At 41.4% G+C, this 18,589-nt stretch overlaps 1 protein-coding gene across 3 annotated transcripts in view; it reads right to left on the bottom strand.

The window, feature by feature from the left end:
* Positions 1-4,646: 4,646 nt before the first annotated feature.
* Positions 4,647-18,589, bottom strand: part of slc38a4 (solute carrier family 38 member 4) — a 33,450-nt gene continuing 19,507 nt past the window's right edge. For all 3 annotated transcript variants that reach the window (XM_071503054.1, XM_071503052.1, XM_071503053.1), the window contains exons 9-16: positions 17,891-17,949; positions 16,578-16,838; positions 15,237-15,316; positions 14,652-14,752; positions 13,828-13,952; positions 8,247-8,391; positions 6,808-6,905; positions 4,647-6,584 (exon numbers count right to left, since the gene is read on the bottom strand). In XM_071503054.1, coding sequence (XP_071359155.1) covers positions 6,480-6,584; positions 6,808-6,905; positions 8,247-8,391; positions 13,828-13,952; positions 14,652-14,752; positions 15,237-15,316; positions 16,578-16,838; positions 17,891-17,949 — 974 coding nt within the window. In that variant the 3' untranslated portion in view covers positions 4,647-6,479. The remainder of the gene's footprint in view (positions 6,585-6,807; positions 6,906-8,246; positions 8,392-13,827; positions 13,953-14,651; positions 14,753-15,236; positions 15,317-16,577; positions 16,839-17,890; positions 17,950-18,589) is intronic.

Raw genomic sequence — 18,589 nt, 5'->3', positions numbered from 1 at the left:
GAAGAAGAGTGCAGGAGTAAAGGTGGGTTGTACAGAACAACATGTCTTATTGAAACAAACTCACAAACAACAAGTTGGGTCATTTTCATGAGAAGGTGATGAGCCCTGATTCAGTGTCTTGTGGATTTCCTAAGTGATTCAATTATTGAATTACGTTCTGCATCTGAATGTCTTCGTGGCTTCACATTTGACACTCAGAAGCACTCAGCTGGCTTCACTGGCTGTTTACGCCATTATTCTTTTAATCTGATGATGAATTTCAAACAGCTGCATTCACAATGCGTCAAGCATGTGCTTTGTTTGTGTACACTGAGTCACACTTGGGTTGAACACATCCTGCATCCTGTGTTACGATTTGCTTTAGCAGGTCTTTGTGGCGAATGAATACAGTTTTCAAGTGTGTTATTCAGTCATGCACCAGAATCCTCCCATCAGCTGTTGGAAACAGGAAAAATCAATGACTAACAGCAAAGGAAATTGCATTTCAGTGACATTCTTACTGGGGATCTCCTTTGTATGGTCAACTGGATAGTAAATTGTGTGCATGTATGTGAAGACTGATGGTGAATACACACTGAAAGACAGCTGCAGGGTTAAGGAGAAGAATACCAAAGGTTGAATGGACCTGTGTCCAGCATGGAGGGCAGCGCTTCCAGCACAGCGAGGTGAAGGGAGGATACAGCAAGTTATCATCCAGAGGTCGAAGCTCAAGGTGTTGTGTAATCAGATTTACAACAAAACCATGTGGTGGAATGTGACCGGGATACTGATCTGGTGATGCTGAGCTCTCGCTCGGCGTCTTTCTCGCTTGTGAACACACAGAAATCAATAACACACTCACACCTGCTGCCTCAGCCATTCAAACATGTCCATCTAACCTCTGCTGGCCAATGTAACTTTGCATGGAGGTTTACTTCTTTAATTTATATTTCATTATATTGCATTTAAGCTAAATGAATATCTTCTGTTTGCTGTTGTTAAGTGGTCAGTTTCTCATCATCCCCAATGAGTCTTTGACAGACTGCAACAGGGGAGCAATGAAACAGGAGGTTAAACATTCGACAGTAACACAGCAGAGACACACTGTGTAGTTTCCTTCTATTAAAGAAAAATGGAAGAACTGATTTAACATTTTTCAACTGGTCCTATTGGTTTAGTTGGATACAAATCATAGGCAGTTGCTGGTCAGTTTCTCCCGAACATGAGACCCAGATGTGACCAAACATTCTTGACCTTGACCTTAGGTTGTGCACACTATTTCTTCATTTATGGGCAAAATAAGAGGTACATAAGATGTTACCTTTGTGCTTTTTAATTATTATTTTGGGCAAATTATGCCTTCAATGGACAGCCAGCAGTAGGAAGTCACATAGGGAATGACATGCAACAAAGGCCTTAACCCATAGGCCACAAGGGCACCTCTAAATTCAATGTATTCAAGATAAAATCCTGTTCTGGAAATGTCTGGTGACTAAAGTCATCAGAAAAGGTAGTGTAGTTTAAACATTTTTTTAGACTAACTGAATTACACTTCTGGAACCAAGCAAAATAAGACAAAGTAGGGCCCACAAAACAAAACAAACTTTTCAAGAAACACTACATGCATCCTAAAGTCTGTAAAGTTATAAATTCTAGTCACCCAATAGGACAAAACAAAAATTTCAGGATGTCTGAAACTTGACCTCCTCTGGTCTTTCTGGACTTTGGATGGTGTTAGTTTTAATTTCTTTTTCTGGTCTCTTGTATTTTATGACACATCTCGCTAAAGGATCAATTCGTATAGTTTAATTAACCCCAATTTTTTGTCCAGTTAAATAATTCCTTATAATATTTGCAGTATCCTCTGGGTCATCCATATGTTTTCTGTGTGAGTAGAGGTTGGACATTTTATTTTATAAATTAAATACTAGACTATGCAGATACTATTTACAATATAAAAGCACCCACCTACACACAGTGCAAGTCCATGATTATTTCCCACAGCTTATCACGTCCAGCTTGATTTTTGACCTGAATGTATTTGGAAAGAAATGCAAAGGTTACCTAATTCCTTTTCCTCCACCCCTTCATTTAACCGTCTGGGAACATTACAAGCTGGTGTTACATATCAGCAGTAGATGCTAGCTAGACAGGAACAGGAGGATCTATTTTATTTTTTGGAGGCCTAATATCATCTGCTCGTTATGCCAGAAATATGGCTCTGGCCATTACATCCCGAGATGCCAGTCTGGACAGAAACATGTTATGTAAGCCCTGGTGTAAAAAAAAAAAAAACATTTTCTTTTTTTACACAGTGTTTGAAGATATATCAACACATACACTTATTCAAAATATACATAATAGTACATACTATTTGTTAGCTGGGTTGCTCTTGAAAAGGTAGTTTATGTAATCATCTTCAAAATAAAAGCAGCTGCAAAAATACAATTTTTTCATTTCACATTTTTATTGGTCATCATAATGAAACAGCATCACTGATAAAAAAAAAAATACAAACATCCCCTTTGTTTGGGTAAAATTACAAATGCGAATATTCAGCCTGATCTGCAGGAAGCAGGCAAACTGTGAACAGCAGTAACATTGAGCCAGTTCTTGTCCACGGTTGAGGGTCCATAGAAAAATAAGGCAGGTGGTTCTAAACACTGTCAACGTTAGCTGGAGACTTGTCTGCATTTACAAATCCACAAGACGACTTTTCAACCAGGCCAGGACAATATACAACAGCATTGTACATTTTGGCTCAATCATGCAAAAGCGGTGAAGAGATCTGAATTTGTCCAAAAGTAAGATGAAAAATTCATCCAGACCGAATACCTGAGTTACTAAAGGGGGTAGAGGTGTGGTGGTGGGAGCACTCTGTTAAAAACTGCTGCCTCTTGTTCTCCTTAGTGAGAAGAGCCTTTTTAAAGATGAAATCTAACCTGAGAAAGAGACGAATCTCTTACACGGACTGCCGATGAGTACAATGAGTCACTGACGGCAGGAGGCAAATTAAATTGCAGCCCAGCAATTGTAAAATTATTTTAGAAAGAGTACGCCAGATTTTCAAACTGAGAACAAGTCTTTATTGAACATTCATAGCGGGTACTGAATGGGCCGTGTGGACCCTGCAGTGCTGACTTTATCAGACCGTGGAAAGCTTCAGTTCAAGTAACATCACGGAAATAAAACCTCAACAAAACTTGGTTTGTAAAGGTTTTTTTTTATGACAGCAGTGATATACATTGTACACTACAGTAAGGTAAGAACTATAACTGTGTACGATTGTCCTGGTAGAGCTTCAGATCTGGCAAACAGGGAAGGTTCTTGTGCATTTTGTTATTTTGTCCTAGAGGTATACAACTACACGTTAGCATACACATGCTATTACGTGCCATTCGATAAATAACAGAAAAACCATAAGCTTTTATAACAGCTTGTTAAGATGTTCTGTCCTGCAAGAACCTTCCTGTAGTGTGGGTACAAAATTCTTCAGATAATCTTGTCTTGCTTCTTTCTGCCTTACAGCACCCTTCTCGAAAAACACATTCAACATCGATACTGCGTGCTGGTGGCTTTACTTTCAACCCAGTGTTCCTCACCAGGAGCCATCAAGCTACAGAAACCCGTTGCCTTGTTTCTGAGACTTCTGGGAAAAACCGTGTTATAAACTGTTATGAAGTAGGCCGTTGATTAATTCATCCTGATATGACAACATTAAAAAATGAAAATGAATATATAGTGACCCAATTTTCTTCAAATATACAAGCTTCAAATAAGAGGGAAAAAAAACTACTGTCATACAGCAAGAAAAAAAAGTCTAATACAAGTTATATATATTTATATATATACTAAAACAAACACTGGATTGTAGAAGACTTGTAAGGCAGAATCCCCCAACAACCCACTCACAGACAATAAGTGTCAGTGTACCATAAAATAAAGATTATTTACAGAGCATATACAATTGTCCAAAAAGACCATGTTTGTAATCCAAAAAACATGCACATAATACACTATTTCATTTGAAATATCTATTTGTTTCATGTACATAGATCCACAAAGGATCTATAAATGTTGTCCACTTTGGCTGGACGTGTTCGTGACACGCAACGGCACCGGAGAACAAGTGAAATGAACAAATCTGGGGTCTTGATGTTGTTGTCAATGAGTCGACCAAAGGCACCAGAACTAAAAGCCAATTATATGACCACTCCAAGAGACATAAATAAAAAGAATCATTCTGTTACAATTTTTATCTGATTCAAATTTTGGATAAAAGATATTATGAAATTTTAAAATGTGTAATTTTGGGTATGAGTGTAACAACAACCGAGTAAATGCAAAAATTATATACTAAATTATATATTAAGTACTAATCAATCCACGGAGCTTAATGACTGACCCTTGTTCAGAAGAAGTGACCAGTGTGCTCTGCTTCAAGTGCTCACAAACATAACTGTCTGAAGATAAACTTTGACTATTTAAACATAGTAATTTTTAGATTTTGGGTGCGAAATTAGAAAAGAAGCATGTTTTGTGTTTTTTTTTTTTAGCTTGGTTTACGGTCTTGCACACATCGGTCACATCCTCTGCATGTTAATATAGGTATCAATACTGTAGCTAGCTCCCCTGTTACAAACAGCGTTATGAAGTGTGTGGTACTGTTTACCATCCAGCCTCTTCCAAATCACTTATCTTTAAACTAATACTTTGATATTTTGGGGAAAAAATCTCGTTGCCGAGATGTAAATGAGAAAAATTGGTACCGCTTTCATGTCTGTGTGTTAAATATCAAGCTAGCGCCAGGAAACAGTTAGCCTGGCCCCACCAATCGGGTCCTTTTAAGCTTAGTAATGGAAACTTGAAATAATTTTAATATATATCGTTAAGTCTAATTTGTATGAAAACCTAAACGTAGAAATGTCGGAGTTAAATAGCTGTTAATGCTTCCAGTTCTTATGCCAAGCTTTAAGTCTGCTAGCTGTAACATCTGCTAACGTCATAGCTAGCTACATTTAGCATACAGACATGACAGTGCTGTCAGTCTTTGAAAATAGAATAATGACATTTCCCAAAATATCAAACTGTTATTTTAAGCTGAATGGCACATAATGACGTTAAAAATAAAAATAAGGCCTTTCCTAGAGAAAGAGAGAAAGAGAAAAAGAGGTTTTTCATTCAACACCGATGAGGATAGCTTAGCACGAGTGGCAAATATTTCACTTTAACTTTGAAATCTTGGCATCTTGAATACATTTTAAATGAACATTTGGTTCTGTTGGTTGAAGTTAATTTATTTTGGAATTGCCCAATTGTATTTCTCGAAACGGCATGTTTTTAAACACAGCTCTACAGCCCTATCAAGTGCCTTATAAATTATTCCAGCAGGTGTATATACTGTGTGTTGAAATGATCATTCAACTTCATACAACCTGAATGGCAAAGAGCCGTATGAGGTCAAGTAAGATATTATGTACAACACTATTTTTTTCAGTAGATACACTTAATTATGTACATTCATACTTTGCATGTTCAGATCCCACTGTGACAGTAATACTGAAAGCACTGCCTCGCTTCGTGTTCACAGCCAGGATGAGGACAGCCAGCAAGGAAGATCCTTGAGAGTGTGGAGCTGGGAAGCTCTAGCGTGAACCAAATCGACTAAAACTGTACGTGCATGTAGACTTTGGCAAAGCTTCTGATTGTTAACATGTAGCACAGCAGCAAATTAAACCAAAATTTCCTGAATAAAAGATCTACATGATTGAATTAGTTTACTGATTAACCGTTGCTTGATTCATTTCATGGGTAGTAGCTTAAAAGAATATATATAAATTTTTATATATATATGTATGTGCATATGTGCGTGCACACATGTGTGTTAGCTGTACACACAAGGTGAGATGTATTGCTAGAGGTGCTCTTTGTTTAATGGATGACAACACACTCCACCTCCAAATGTCTCCTTCAAGTGCACAGGGGACTGAGGGACTCACATTGTCTTTCCAGCCCTGCAAATTGCAGTTCACAGATCTGCTTCAGATGAGGGCTACACAACATGTCTTTCTTTTTTCTCTTCATAGCTGGAAATACTCGTAATGATGATGGTCATCATGATAATGATGATATTAATGCTGATTTCACGCTGTCTTGGTGGCACGTTAGACCAGAGTGTGTTCCTCCCTCTCTGGGTTTTGATTCTCTCATTTGTGTTGTGTCACATCCAGAACTTTACAGCAACAAAAAACAGGCAAAAAGTATAAACCGAGCTAAAAAAAATTCCCTCCAGTGATTTTCTGTGGGGAAAAAAACTGAAGATGTCTTAACCCAGTGCAGCACATCATGTCCTCATGTTGAGGTTTTATGATTGATGTTTGATGAAGGGAAGGGAACCTCTGATGTGGGACCAGAAGAAGCAGTGGGAGAACAGACTTGGTGGGGTGGTGGTGGTGGTGGTGGTTTGCTGCACTCTGTACTGTGAATCTGAGCAGGGAAGCTTAGTGACCGCCGTTGGAGCCAGGGGGGTTGTGAACCCAGTCGAGGACGATGAGTGACAAGCTGCCAATCATGAAGACGATTCCCACGACCAGGAAGACGGTTGCCTGAAGAGAGAGAGAGGGAAGAAGACACAGAGGAGGGATTGAATGTGGTTGGATGTGTGATGATGCACATCAGGGGTCTGTTGAAACTTCTGAGGAGCCACATTTTGAGGGTGATAGCGTGAGAAAAATGATACAGTGAGAAAGCTTGTGTGTGAGTGTGTGTGTGTGTGTGTGTGTGTGTGTGTGTGTGTGTGTGTTTGTGTGTGTGTTCCTGCAAACTCACCCCAATCTTCTGCGGAGAGCGGAATGGCACTGATTTTACCAGGCGGATGTAAAAGGCAGCGGGTAGGATAAAGATGAGCATGGTGGCTGCAGAAGAACCTGTAACAAAAACCAGACGGGAGATTGATTTGTGTAATCAGACAACAGCATTTCAAACACACACTTCGGCCTGTTTTCATCAGCAGTCTCAGGTTCTTTGGAATTGCACTGGGAGTTAACACAGAATTGAAAACACCCACGCTTCATTTATGATGAAACATTTATGATGAAACATTTATGACGTTTTCCCACACCTTCAGCCAGGAAAAGGATTACTCTTGTGTGACATTGGAGGTAAACAATTTCACCCACAGAGCGGAAATGATGACAGTTGCTATTTTATATATTAGACAGTGGCAAAATTATAAATACAGACAACAAGACAATTGCCACTTTTTTCTGTGTAGATTTTGATGTCTGCAGGCCAATAATATGCGTTTCTGTGTCATCTTCTAGGTTATATATGCAAGTCATACAAGTGTGGCGCCAAAATAAATAGACGTTATTTACATTGTAGGCGAAGTAAAAGCGTTCCTATGGTGTAAATAGACTCGGCTGCTTGACATCGCCCTCACATCCTTTTGAAATACCAATCATGGTGCTGCATCTTGCATATAATGTGCAGTATTTCACATTCTGCAAACATGAACGTATCTCACTGTAAATACAGCTCCCTCCTAACACACAATGCATGAATGTATCTTAGTGGATGTTAAAGACTTGATGATCTTTTTTTGCACAGTTGTTTTTTCCCTGTTGCAGCTGCAAGGATCTTGAACTTTACAAAGACCACGTGCTCTCTCCTTTTTTTTTTTTTTTTGATATCTTTTATCTTGTTTTGGTTCAACGCTTCCGCTCTCCAGCTGAAAACTAGGACCAAGTTTGAGTCACCCTGAGCATTTTGGCCAGTCAGGACTATTCTCCTACTCCGATACAACTGCTATAGTGGATCCTTGTTTTACCTGGTGTGAACATGGTGAGAGAATAATTTGTTATCTCCCCTTTTGATTTCTGATTCTGGCTGTATCTGAACTTTAAGGGGACTTCCCTAAATATTAGCACTCTCTGTGTTTGTGTGTGCTGGCATCAAGATTGTGTGTGTTTAGATCCAGTGGCCACAAACAGCTCACGCGACTGCACAGCTGACACAACCCAACACTTTAAGCTTCTGTACTTCCAGCGTCTTTACTTAATAAAACGGCCCCTGACCTGAAGGTGCTAATCAGGCCTCAACTGCCTCTCTCCCTGTTTTATTAACTTGTATTTCTCCACATGGTCTCTGAGGGTTTTCAATGTGGCGCATTTTCATTCTCTGTAAAACAAATCGTCCACACCAAGGAGTAAGGAGTTTTGAGTCTCATGTGAAAAATCTGAAATGTCAGTGTTCGTAAAGGTACTCACCGATGAAGCCGAAGATGTCTCTGATGGTTGGGACGAAGATCACCAGCATGTTGTTGAAGACCAGGATTGCGGCGGCAATCAGCATGTGGCGTAACCAGCTGAACTCTCGACCACTGAATAACAACGTGGTGATGGAGGAGCGGATCTGGGAAAAACACAAAATATCGACATTTAATATAATCTGAGAACGGGAGATTATCCAACAATCATGGTGGTTTTAGTTAACTTGACCACAAAAGTCCTTTTGGTTTAATCAAAATAAAAATAATGTTGCATATAATCCCAGCATTTAATTCATCTGACTTTACACTGGAATATAATAAAACATGTGTCACTCTTTTCCATACAGACTGTCTGTCTCTGTCAAAGCAACAAATCAACATCAACAACAACAACGACAACAACAACAACAGCGTAGTTTGTGTGTCTGCTGGCCTGTGTTTGGGGCTGATTCCCGCACTTGGCCTCTGACTGAAGTGTGTCAAGTGCAACAACGCTAGTGTTTGTGTTTTTGTGAGACTGTGTGTGTGTGTGTGTGTGAGAGGGGGAAACCGAGAGAACCAGGAGATCCAAGCTAAGACGCCCGGTGCTGCTGAGCCACAGACAGCCCATTCAAGCCTCCACTGGGTGAAAGGTTGGAGGTATCAGGTGAAACCTGAGGCACCGAGAGCTCGCAGGCCACAGGGGGAAAGGTTACAAGAGGCGGTGCTTACGGCGCCCATTCAAAAAGGCAGGGGATTATCTCCTGCAGCGCAATGGAACCATGGGATTGCATCAGCCGGTAGTGAGAGGAGGGCAGACTCGCCTGCAGGGGGGGAGGTGTATCTTTACACGGAGCTGCTATTGTCCCTTGTAGTGGACTTTTTTTCCCCCTGCATGCCTGTCTCCCCTCCTCTTTGACTAACTAGTCCGTCATACAGGCAAATGAGGGTCACCATGACAACACATGTAGGTGAGGAAAAGTTTCAGAGAAGGTAACTTTTATTTAGTTTACCTGAGAAGTACGAAGCATGTGCACTCTTTTCATTTAACAGCCAGCTGGCAGAGCACCACATGCCTTCTTTGTACCCTTTCAAGTCTGACTTAAGTACAAGATTTATATCCAGTTAGCATGGCACAGTGGAGGAAAAAAAGAAAAATCACATTAACTGGATTTTCTGCGCTGTCAGATTGAACCAAGTGACCTCCATCACAACTGTCAGGAGGCACCGGGATGACGGCTGACCTTTAATGTCCACTGCCAAAAAGGTGTCACCACTTTGGCCAAAACTCATTTCATGTGGGAGATAATAATGACAATAATTTAAGCGCATCTCTCCTGAAATTCCACAAGTGAGCCCCCCCCCCCCCCCCCCCCCCCCCACCCCCCACCCCCACCCCCACCCCCCACCCCGTTGCCCTTTCCCTCCCACCAGCTGTTGCATAATTAGGCCGAAAACTAGAGCCTGGACGCGGCATTTCTCTCCGAGGCTCCAAACTATTCAGCACCTGCCTGCTACCTGGTGCAAAGCCTTTGGAGTTCACAGTGTGATATTTGCACACTTTTTGTTTATATATATATACACACACACACACAGAGTTTGTGGACAGACTAGTTGTAGGCAGCTGAATCTGGAACCAGCCAGTTAGTAAAAAACCAGGGCGAAAACCAGGGAGTAAGATCTGACATGAGCTGGTCCGAGCTACAAACAGATGAAAACAAACCATCAGCCCGTTTACTCAAAACAAGGGTTTGTGTTTTACCCAAGTCAAAAAGTGCACATATGAAAGTGCCAGAGACAAAGTGGCAGACATGTGTCAGAGCTATTAAAAGTCAACACCTCCCTCTTGAGCCTGTCATTTCTACATAAAGCCATTTGCTATTTTTTTCCTTTTACAACCACGTTTTCACAGATGCTAAGTGTGAACTGAAAGTATAAGCAGCATGGCAAAAGTCCCCTCTTCAAGAAAAAAAATCAACAGGAAAGCCATATCACAGTGTTTTCGTCTACATGGGCAGTGAACCATTACGTGAAACAGAAGAGCCAAACTGGGCCTTTTTGACTGGAAAAAACACGAGCAAACTATGTTTAAACTAACAAATGCTCTGCAGTGTTTCAGTTCCGCAGCCGACAGGCACATATCAAACTTCTCTGTTCCTGACAAAGAGCTGATTTTGGCTAAAATATTCTCCTAATGTGATGCTACTTTACAGATCTGTTAGCTTAGTGAGCCTTTCATGAGAACAATATATGTACTGCCTTAAAAATGTTTTATTAACCATTCAGCCATTAATTACATTAAGGTCTTAAACATAAAGTTTAACAGTCAGAAATCAGGTAGATGTTTGAACACCTGTAAAACCAATATGTCCAAACACCAGTCACAAGTTTAACCTAACTACACAAGTTTAAATTAACTATACAAGTTTAAGCTAATGACAGTGAGTTTAATAATGCTATTAACAGTATGCAAGCTAATGCAAACTTATATTACTGTGTTTGAAATTGATGTGGTTTAATGTTCTATTGTGACAACAAAAGATAAACACAATCTTTTAAATTTAAGAGAAAGAAATTATAGCAGACAAATGAAAAAGTCCTGCTGCAGAAAATGTTTAGTGGCAGTAGCTAAACCTGCAAATAACCCACATTCCTGAAGATTATGGCCTATGTAAATGATCAGAGCCTTTGTAACAGTTGGATAAAAACATGCTGGCACTACACAAAGACAGGTCCAGACTAAAATTTTACTACATGATGGTGTCGGCGTTGTTAATCAGCTCATTTGCAGTTCTCTCCCATGGCTTCAATCTCCAGCCGGGCCTGAGAACTGGGGCATGTTAGACTCCACATAAAGCCTCTCCATTATGTACTGGATCCAGCCAAAGCCCTGGGTGATCTGGCCTCTGTTAGCATCTATCCTTCACGTGACTGCACACCCACACACACACACACACACATATATACTCTTTCACACCTACACACGTGTCTCTAAATGCACACCCCCACACACATACCTTCTTCTCTCATATAGCACTTCTCCACTGGAGCCAAGGACAGTCGCAGACAAAGCTAACGTTAATCTCTGGCTGAAGGTCGGCAGCATCTTGCTACAAAATGAAGGTCAGGAGGATCCGAGGTAAGATTCTCAAATGTCAAATGGAAAGTTGGCAGAGCAACGTGTTACTAAGCAGTTCTTTTGATCCGATGCCTCACATGGATCCAAGTCAGTCAATCTTTCGACCATGCTCCTGTGACGCCGTTTAAATTACTGCAGGAGTAGTGATGGTCAGTTAATTAAACATTCCCAACTCTGCACAAATGCACATTCAAAAAAATCATGCACAGACCAACTTTTTTTTCCAATTCACAAACATCATCAGCAAAGCCCTTCCATTCATATTACTGCCTCTCTGCAGCTTTTGCTTATCAGAACTGAAATATGTAAAGCAGGCTACATCTACGCCTTTTCCCAGGAATCCATGCAGGTCAAAACCGGTTCACAAAACAAGAGTCATATTTAAAGCTGACTATAAGGGACCATTAGCACTGAGGTTTGCATTTGGCTGCCATAGGATTTGAACCCCTATCCCTGGCTGTGTTACTGCCTTGCTCTTTTCACTATGCTACAGTTCACCACAGCTGGTTTGCTACATCACATTTCAGGCTTGTGTACTGCCCTCATCAAATTTTTACCTCCTTTGTTCTCGCATATCTCCTCCCTGTCACTCTCACTTCTTCATAGTTTACAAGCTTATCCTTCTCCATTTCAGTTATTGTGTGTGTCATTCAGAATCCCAGGAGTGAGCTGGAGACATGTTTACACTGGGTGCATGTTTGCAGTTAACCAGACTAGTCATGATCACAAATTACTGGGATTTCAGACATTTTGATCATCATGTGAAGGAAAACCACCACTGTCAGAATTAATTATGGATAAAAATGTAAGTGGAGTTGGACACATCATCCACATACAAAACCCTAATATCCCCTGATGGGAATATTATGGCCACCATCAGCCAGTCATCAGATTCTCCTCACTGGCTTTGGTGCAGATGCAGATTTCTGAATATTATCTATCACTAAAAAAACACATTTATATGATTATGTATCCCTGGTAGAGGTTTGTGTTTCTGTCTCCCCACACAACTACTCCCCCCCCCCCCAATGACTCAGTGAAGGTAGTGGTCAGGGTGAGGGTTTTTCCACTGTCCTCTCTGAGGCTGTAAACTTCCACTGCAGAGAGAGGGAGATCCTCTCTCACATTCCCTGCGACAGAAAAAACAGCAGTGTCTGCTAAAGGAGAGGTGTGTGTATCTGTGTGTGTGTGTGTGTGTGTGTGTGTGTTAGTCAGAGGTATGGGTTGGGAACAGGAACATCATATGTGCGACCACAAGCATCAGCTAAAATATGACAATATTTGGTTGTACGTGTGTGTACAAATACGTAAGACACAAATACGTAAGAGTACATTCCAAATGTGAACGTGTGTGTGTGTGTGTGTGTGTGTGTGTGTGTGTCATGTCATGCAGTCATTGCTGCATCATTCTCAGTCAGCACTTACCTCTGACTCAATATCAACAGAGCTGCTGCCCTCTGGTGGCAGCTGACTGTAACTGCAGCCACTTCAGCCACGGCTCAAGAATAAGCAGCCGCTTGTCTTTACATTAAACCAAGTTTGCATGTGAGAGAGTGTGTGTGTATGTCTGTGTGTGTGTGTGTGCGTTTGGTGTGTGTGTGTAAGCACATGGAAGCTAAAGTGGGGCAAGAAACTTCCTCTGGCCAGCAGCCCTTTTTGTTCTCCTTGTGTCAGATAAAGGCCAAGCTAAAATTAGCCCGTGACCATATACGGAGAGGGAAGTGAGAAGAGTGTGTGTACGTATGTGTGAATGAATGCGACTGAGACGATAAGTTTTGGTAACTGGCCGTTGGCCCCATCTTGAGAGAAAATAGGGAATGAACACAAAAAGTAGAACAGACTTCACTTTTGAAACCCTGTGTGTGTGTGTGTGTGTGTGTGTGTGTGTGTGTGTGTGTGTGTTGTTGTAATTAAGAGGTGTGGCTGTTTATGACCTCAGCCTGTGTGATTTGGGATTTGAGATGACGATGTGAGGAAAGTGCCAAACTGAACAGTGTGTTCTTTTTCACCAAACTGCCAGGAAAAAACAGCTGCATCCAGAACATGACAAAAAAAAGGCTGAGTGTGCAGCAAACACAAAACACAGTCTGTGTGCAGAACGACACGGGGGAGCGGCGGCGGCGGCAGTGTTCAACTGAATGAATGGAAATGGTTTTACAAGTAGCTGCTCGGTGAACTGCTCGGAGGAACGTGTTTGTGCACTCTGACGTAAATCAAATTATATCAGTTCTTAAACAAGGCTCCATTTAATGAAGCTGAGAGGGATGAAAGGAGAAAAAAACAGTGCTTGGATGAAAGTGGTGCAAAAGCAGTAGAAGAAAAAAAAAAGCCCTGCCCATGATGTTTTGCAATAAGGTAACGTTTTCTGCTTTCCAAACTCAACTGTTGCTACATGTGTCGTCTTGTTCGCGGAGGAGACTCGCATACAGAGACAGACAGTGTGTCTGTGTGATGTACTCACAGGGAACAGAACGATGGGGACAGTCAGCGTGACGGCAGTGAGAACAGCCAAACGCACCATCAGCAACATGGTGTCGAACTTATAAACCTTGGTGAAGGTGTGGAGCAACTCTGCTTCCACATTATCTGTGTGGAAACAAACAAAAAAAAAAAACACATCAATAGATTAAAACAATTTGTGAACAGATGATAACAGAAGAACAGACGAGGTGGAAAAGTAACTCAGTGCGTAGAAACTCCCCCACATTTATCTGGCATGTGATCCACAAGGTCAGTTTAAAACCAACCTTTCCAGCCTCTTTCACCTTCTCGCCGTGTTTAGCTGTAGCTCCTTGTCACATTTTAAAATGTTTCTAAGTTGTTTTAAGTTGTATCACTGAGATATTTTCCCTTTACCAAGATAAACGCTTGTGTTGTGAATTAGCGACATATCCGCATCAAGCTGTCAAGCAACACTGTTCTGCATGCTATGGTGCTAGTTAGCATGCAATTCCCTCCTGTTTTCCTCCTCCCTGTAAGCAAACAGTGTCAAGTCGTAAAAGATGCAATTATCAGTTTCTCTTCCACTGGGAACAAATGTTTGATGGGAACAAAAGTTGTGTTCTGGAGTGTTCTCGAGAAGGTGGCTCTCGTAAAACATGAACAACTTCTGGTAACTTTGCAGGTCGGTTCTATTAAATAACTATTATATGGTCAAATAAGTCCGAGGGCACGTTAATCAGATTGATCTTTTGACCTTTTGGAGGAGATAACTTAGTTTCAGACGCTGTTTTTTGACGGTGATGAGAGTTGACTGTTACTGCTGGTGTGTGTCTTCACTCTTACCATAAAAGGTGAGGTAGCCAAACAGCGCCGACAGCATGTACATGACGAGCATAGCCAAGATGGACAGGTTGGAAACCATTTGCATCTTTTTCCTGCTGCGACTGAAGAAACAACACACACACACACAAACAAACATTCACTTTTAGGGCGGTCACAACAGTTTTGGAAGGTTTAGGCTCGCACTCAAGATTTGCAGTAAATTGGATAATTGGGAAAAATAAATTAGTCTTTTCAATGAGTCCTCTCAGTTTGACAGAAACCATTTATCCCTGCCTGATAATTTTGTTCATCGTGCAATCGTGCAACGCCCTGCACATTTTTCAAAATGTTTTCAACTTGGCTCTTGTTATGTCGACATAGTGCCATTACTAAATTAGCTTGGTAATGTAACAAATCAACATAAACTGCAATGAACTCTCAAATTAGTCAGACTAATGAATTGGAGCTACTACAGTGTGGTGAGGTACGTCGATACGGAGCGAATTTTGCTGAGATTTTATTAATACAAAAAAGTCCATTCACTCCGTGTGCTGGAGTTTTCAAAAACAGATATCTCCAGATCTGCCCGAGAAGAAGCGCACTTACTCTTTCAGCTCACTGTAGATGGGCAGGACTTCAGGGTGGCAGACGAAGGCAAAGGCCAGGATCGGCACAGTGTACGCCGTCTGAGGACAGACGATACAAATGGACAGGAACACACTCAGTTAGGCAGAAAAAGACAACCATGGTGCAGTTAATCTAAATAAAGCTACAGTGAACTACGTAACTATGAGACGATATCGAAAAGACACTCTGAGTTGGACATGAAACATGTCGGGATAATATGACAAATCATCACCTCCAGTTCTGGCTGCACCACTGCTGGTTATGTTTTAACTTGTTTGCCTGTTGACTGGATGCAATGTCATGCATGCCGTGAGAGAGATCAAAAGATCACAGTCAAAGGACCAAATACTGACAACAAAATGTCAAGCTTCAATTACAGTGCCGTGACAGTGGAGGGCTGGGTAGCAACGCTTGTTTTCACAGAATATTTTCTTCTTCTTTTAACAGAAAAATGCGGCATAACTTTTCTCATTTGCTTAAACGACAGACTGAAACACTGCTTGTTGAAGGTTCAGTGCCCACTTGCTGGTGTGAAACATATTTTCTTATTTGTGAGTCCTCACTGACAGAAACTGCCACCCATACTCTCACACAGGCACATTACTGTGTGTGCATGTCAGCTGTCAGTTCAAGTAATCTTCAAGTATGAGTCTAAAGTATTTGTATTAATTAGATCTCTGGAGTGTCAGCGTCCTAAGCAGGTTAGACAAACTAAATCACTTCAATACTTCAGTTCTCTATTCACTCAATCAGGAACCTTCTGTTTATAAATAAATAAAACTGTTTCCCCTCTGATTTAAAACTCAAAATTAACACAAAAGAAGCAGGTAGACAGTAAACCAGTAGACAACACCTCAAGTTAACATTAACTACCACTGTGTCCCAATGTCAACATGAAACCTTACCACATTCTTATCTTGATTCATAATCATACAGGCCCACACAAATCCCTAAACGCACAAAAGCCATAACACACCCTAAAAAACCCCACCTTTGCCAAATGCGTCTTTGCAAATTCTTGTGTTTTCTTTCTGTCTGATTTGAAGGTCGTTAAATGTGTAAGCCACACATAGGAATGCACTTTGTACAAACAGGGTTGAATGACATGAATTAATAGTTTTTTTTTCTTTCTTTTATTTTGTACTTAGTCTTGTTTGGAGAAAACTTTAAACAACACACCTTAAAATAAGTCACTAGTTCTGCATTTCAGAGGTCATACCCACAGATATGTTTACACACAACGCTGAACTTTACAAGCTGGACGAAGGTTTTAGGAGAGTCGAGCCATCAGTTTGTCAGCCGCCACCAACTGCACCGCACCTGAGAGTTGAAGACAAAGTATTTGGGTGTGCACATCTCCTCGTCGTCAGGGTGAGGCTCAACGTGGACACTGGTGGAGTGGTGAGCGTCGTGGCTGCCGAGCACCGCCGGGGTAACGTCGGCTCGGGAGAAATCCATCTGTGCCGTGTGATTTTGTAGCACGTACAGCCCCGGCATGTCTGAGCCGTTCATGCTGAGGTTGGACGAGTGGTGGTAAAAGAAAGGAAGAGGGCAGGGCAGCTGGGTCTTTTTGTAGATCACCTGAGAAATAACAGTATGAAGTCACATTATGTTCACCTCTAAGTGGTTTACATAAAAATAAATGAAACACGAGAGCAGCAGATGAAGACATTTCAACACAGAAATTAGCGGGTCTACGTGGGTTTTTTGCACGTGTTTGCATGGGAGGACACACATGTCACCACATGCAGTTACAGAGCTCACAACCAGACGCAGGGGAGAGGTAAAGGAGCCCGTCTCATCCCTGGTGCCCCTGTATGTGTCGGAACCTCAGTGATTGTGTTTTGTTAAAACTGATTTCGGGGCTGCAGCTCACTCTTTGTGTAGCTGCAGTGCACCGTGCTGGGCTGGTGACAGATCTGTTCCCAGTGGTCAGGTTTCCACTGCAGTTGTACGCAATATAGAAGCTTTTTTAATTTTTTTAGTAAAATCGACAAATCACAATTACTAGTGGCCTGTGTTTCCATTAAGTGTTGTTATGCGAATAAAGCTGGGTTTTCTTCTCTCACAATATTATTCCAAATAAACATGATTTCCATTTCTATAAACGGATTTCCTGTCACCCTGGGGCATGATACAGCCAGCGCCACGACTTGAATTCGAAAAAAGTGTTGCAAGCACATAAATTCTTTTGTGACATTTGAGAGTTTTTTCTAAATTCACGTGTTTCCATTCAAGTTCACATTTCCAAATTGCGCAGTAAGCTGGTTAATGGAAACGTGTCAGTGTGCTCTGAAAGATGTTAAAGCACGGATAAGCATTCACCTGGATGTTGTGTTTACATCAATGCTGATTGGAGTCAAAGCCAGTTAACATCCGCATCTACTGCAGAGTCATTTGACCCTTTTCCATTGCCGACAGAAGCCTGATGTTAGCAGGTCTTAGCAGGTTTTTTGACCAGTGGGCTATAGTCTACTCATTTGGTGTTAATATAAAAATACTGGTCATAGCAGCTTTTATACATTCATTAACATAAGTGTGTGTTGATGAACACCTGGTGTGCCATTAGAGGAGTTGAACTGTGTATTTTGATCATATCTCACACTGTCATGCTATGAGGAGCCTGAACTTACCACACCCAGGAAGAAGACCATGCAGGAAAGGGAAAAGCCACTGGTGTAGCCCAGGTAGCCTAAAGAGAAGACAACATATGTAAATGGAAAAAATACTATAAGCGATACCAGATACTTCTGTGATGCTATGCTGTAGTTTGCTGGTCTGCACTTTGCCACTCTGCTCTGTCTGTGTAGCTGTCAAATCAACGTGTCTATTTTAGAATATGGGTCACATCCTGTTCCAGGCTGACCTGCAGTGTGAATGAAGCCTTTCTGGTCTGAATTACACCCATAAATACAAATTTAATGCTTGTGAAGCCCAGAATAATCACTGCTGTTGACACTTATTACATTTAAATCATCTTAGGCACTCAGTTTTGATCCTTTTTGCTTATTCATGTCTAATTGGCTTAATTGCATAATCTGGTCAGCTGCGGTGGAGCTGACTATAGCATATGGACATTACATCTGAGCGGCGGAGCTGACTGCAGGGTTAATAGGAGTGTTACGTTACTGTAACTCTTAATTGCCAGAGCTGACTAAGGGCTCGGCGAGTGTTGCATTACTTCTGGTTTGGCGGAGCAGAGTACAGACAGCTGCAAGAGCACCAGCGCACTGAGAAATGCGGCTTCCGGCAGTATGACATGAACTTTCGGAGATATAGTAGGGATGTCAGATATAGTGAATCACAGCTGAACACATGGTGAAACAGCACAG

This window comes from Trachinotus anak, unplaced genomic scaffold, assembly GCF_046630095.1.
Source record: "Trachinotus anak isolate AG129_WGS33_773 ecotype Australia unplaced genomic scaffold, CSIRO_AGI_Tana_v1 ptg000018l, whole genome shotgun sequence".
Taxonomy (NCBI): Eukaryota; Metazoa; Chordata; class Actinopteri; order Carangiformes; family Carangidae; genus Trachinotus; species Trachinotus anak.
Note: the sequence above shows the minus strand (reverse complement) of the source record. Positions and strands in the feature narration are given on the sequence as shown.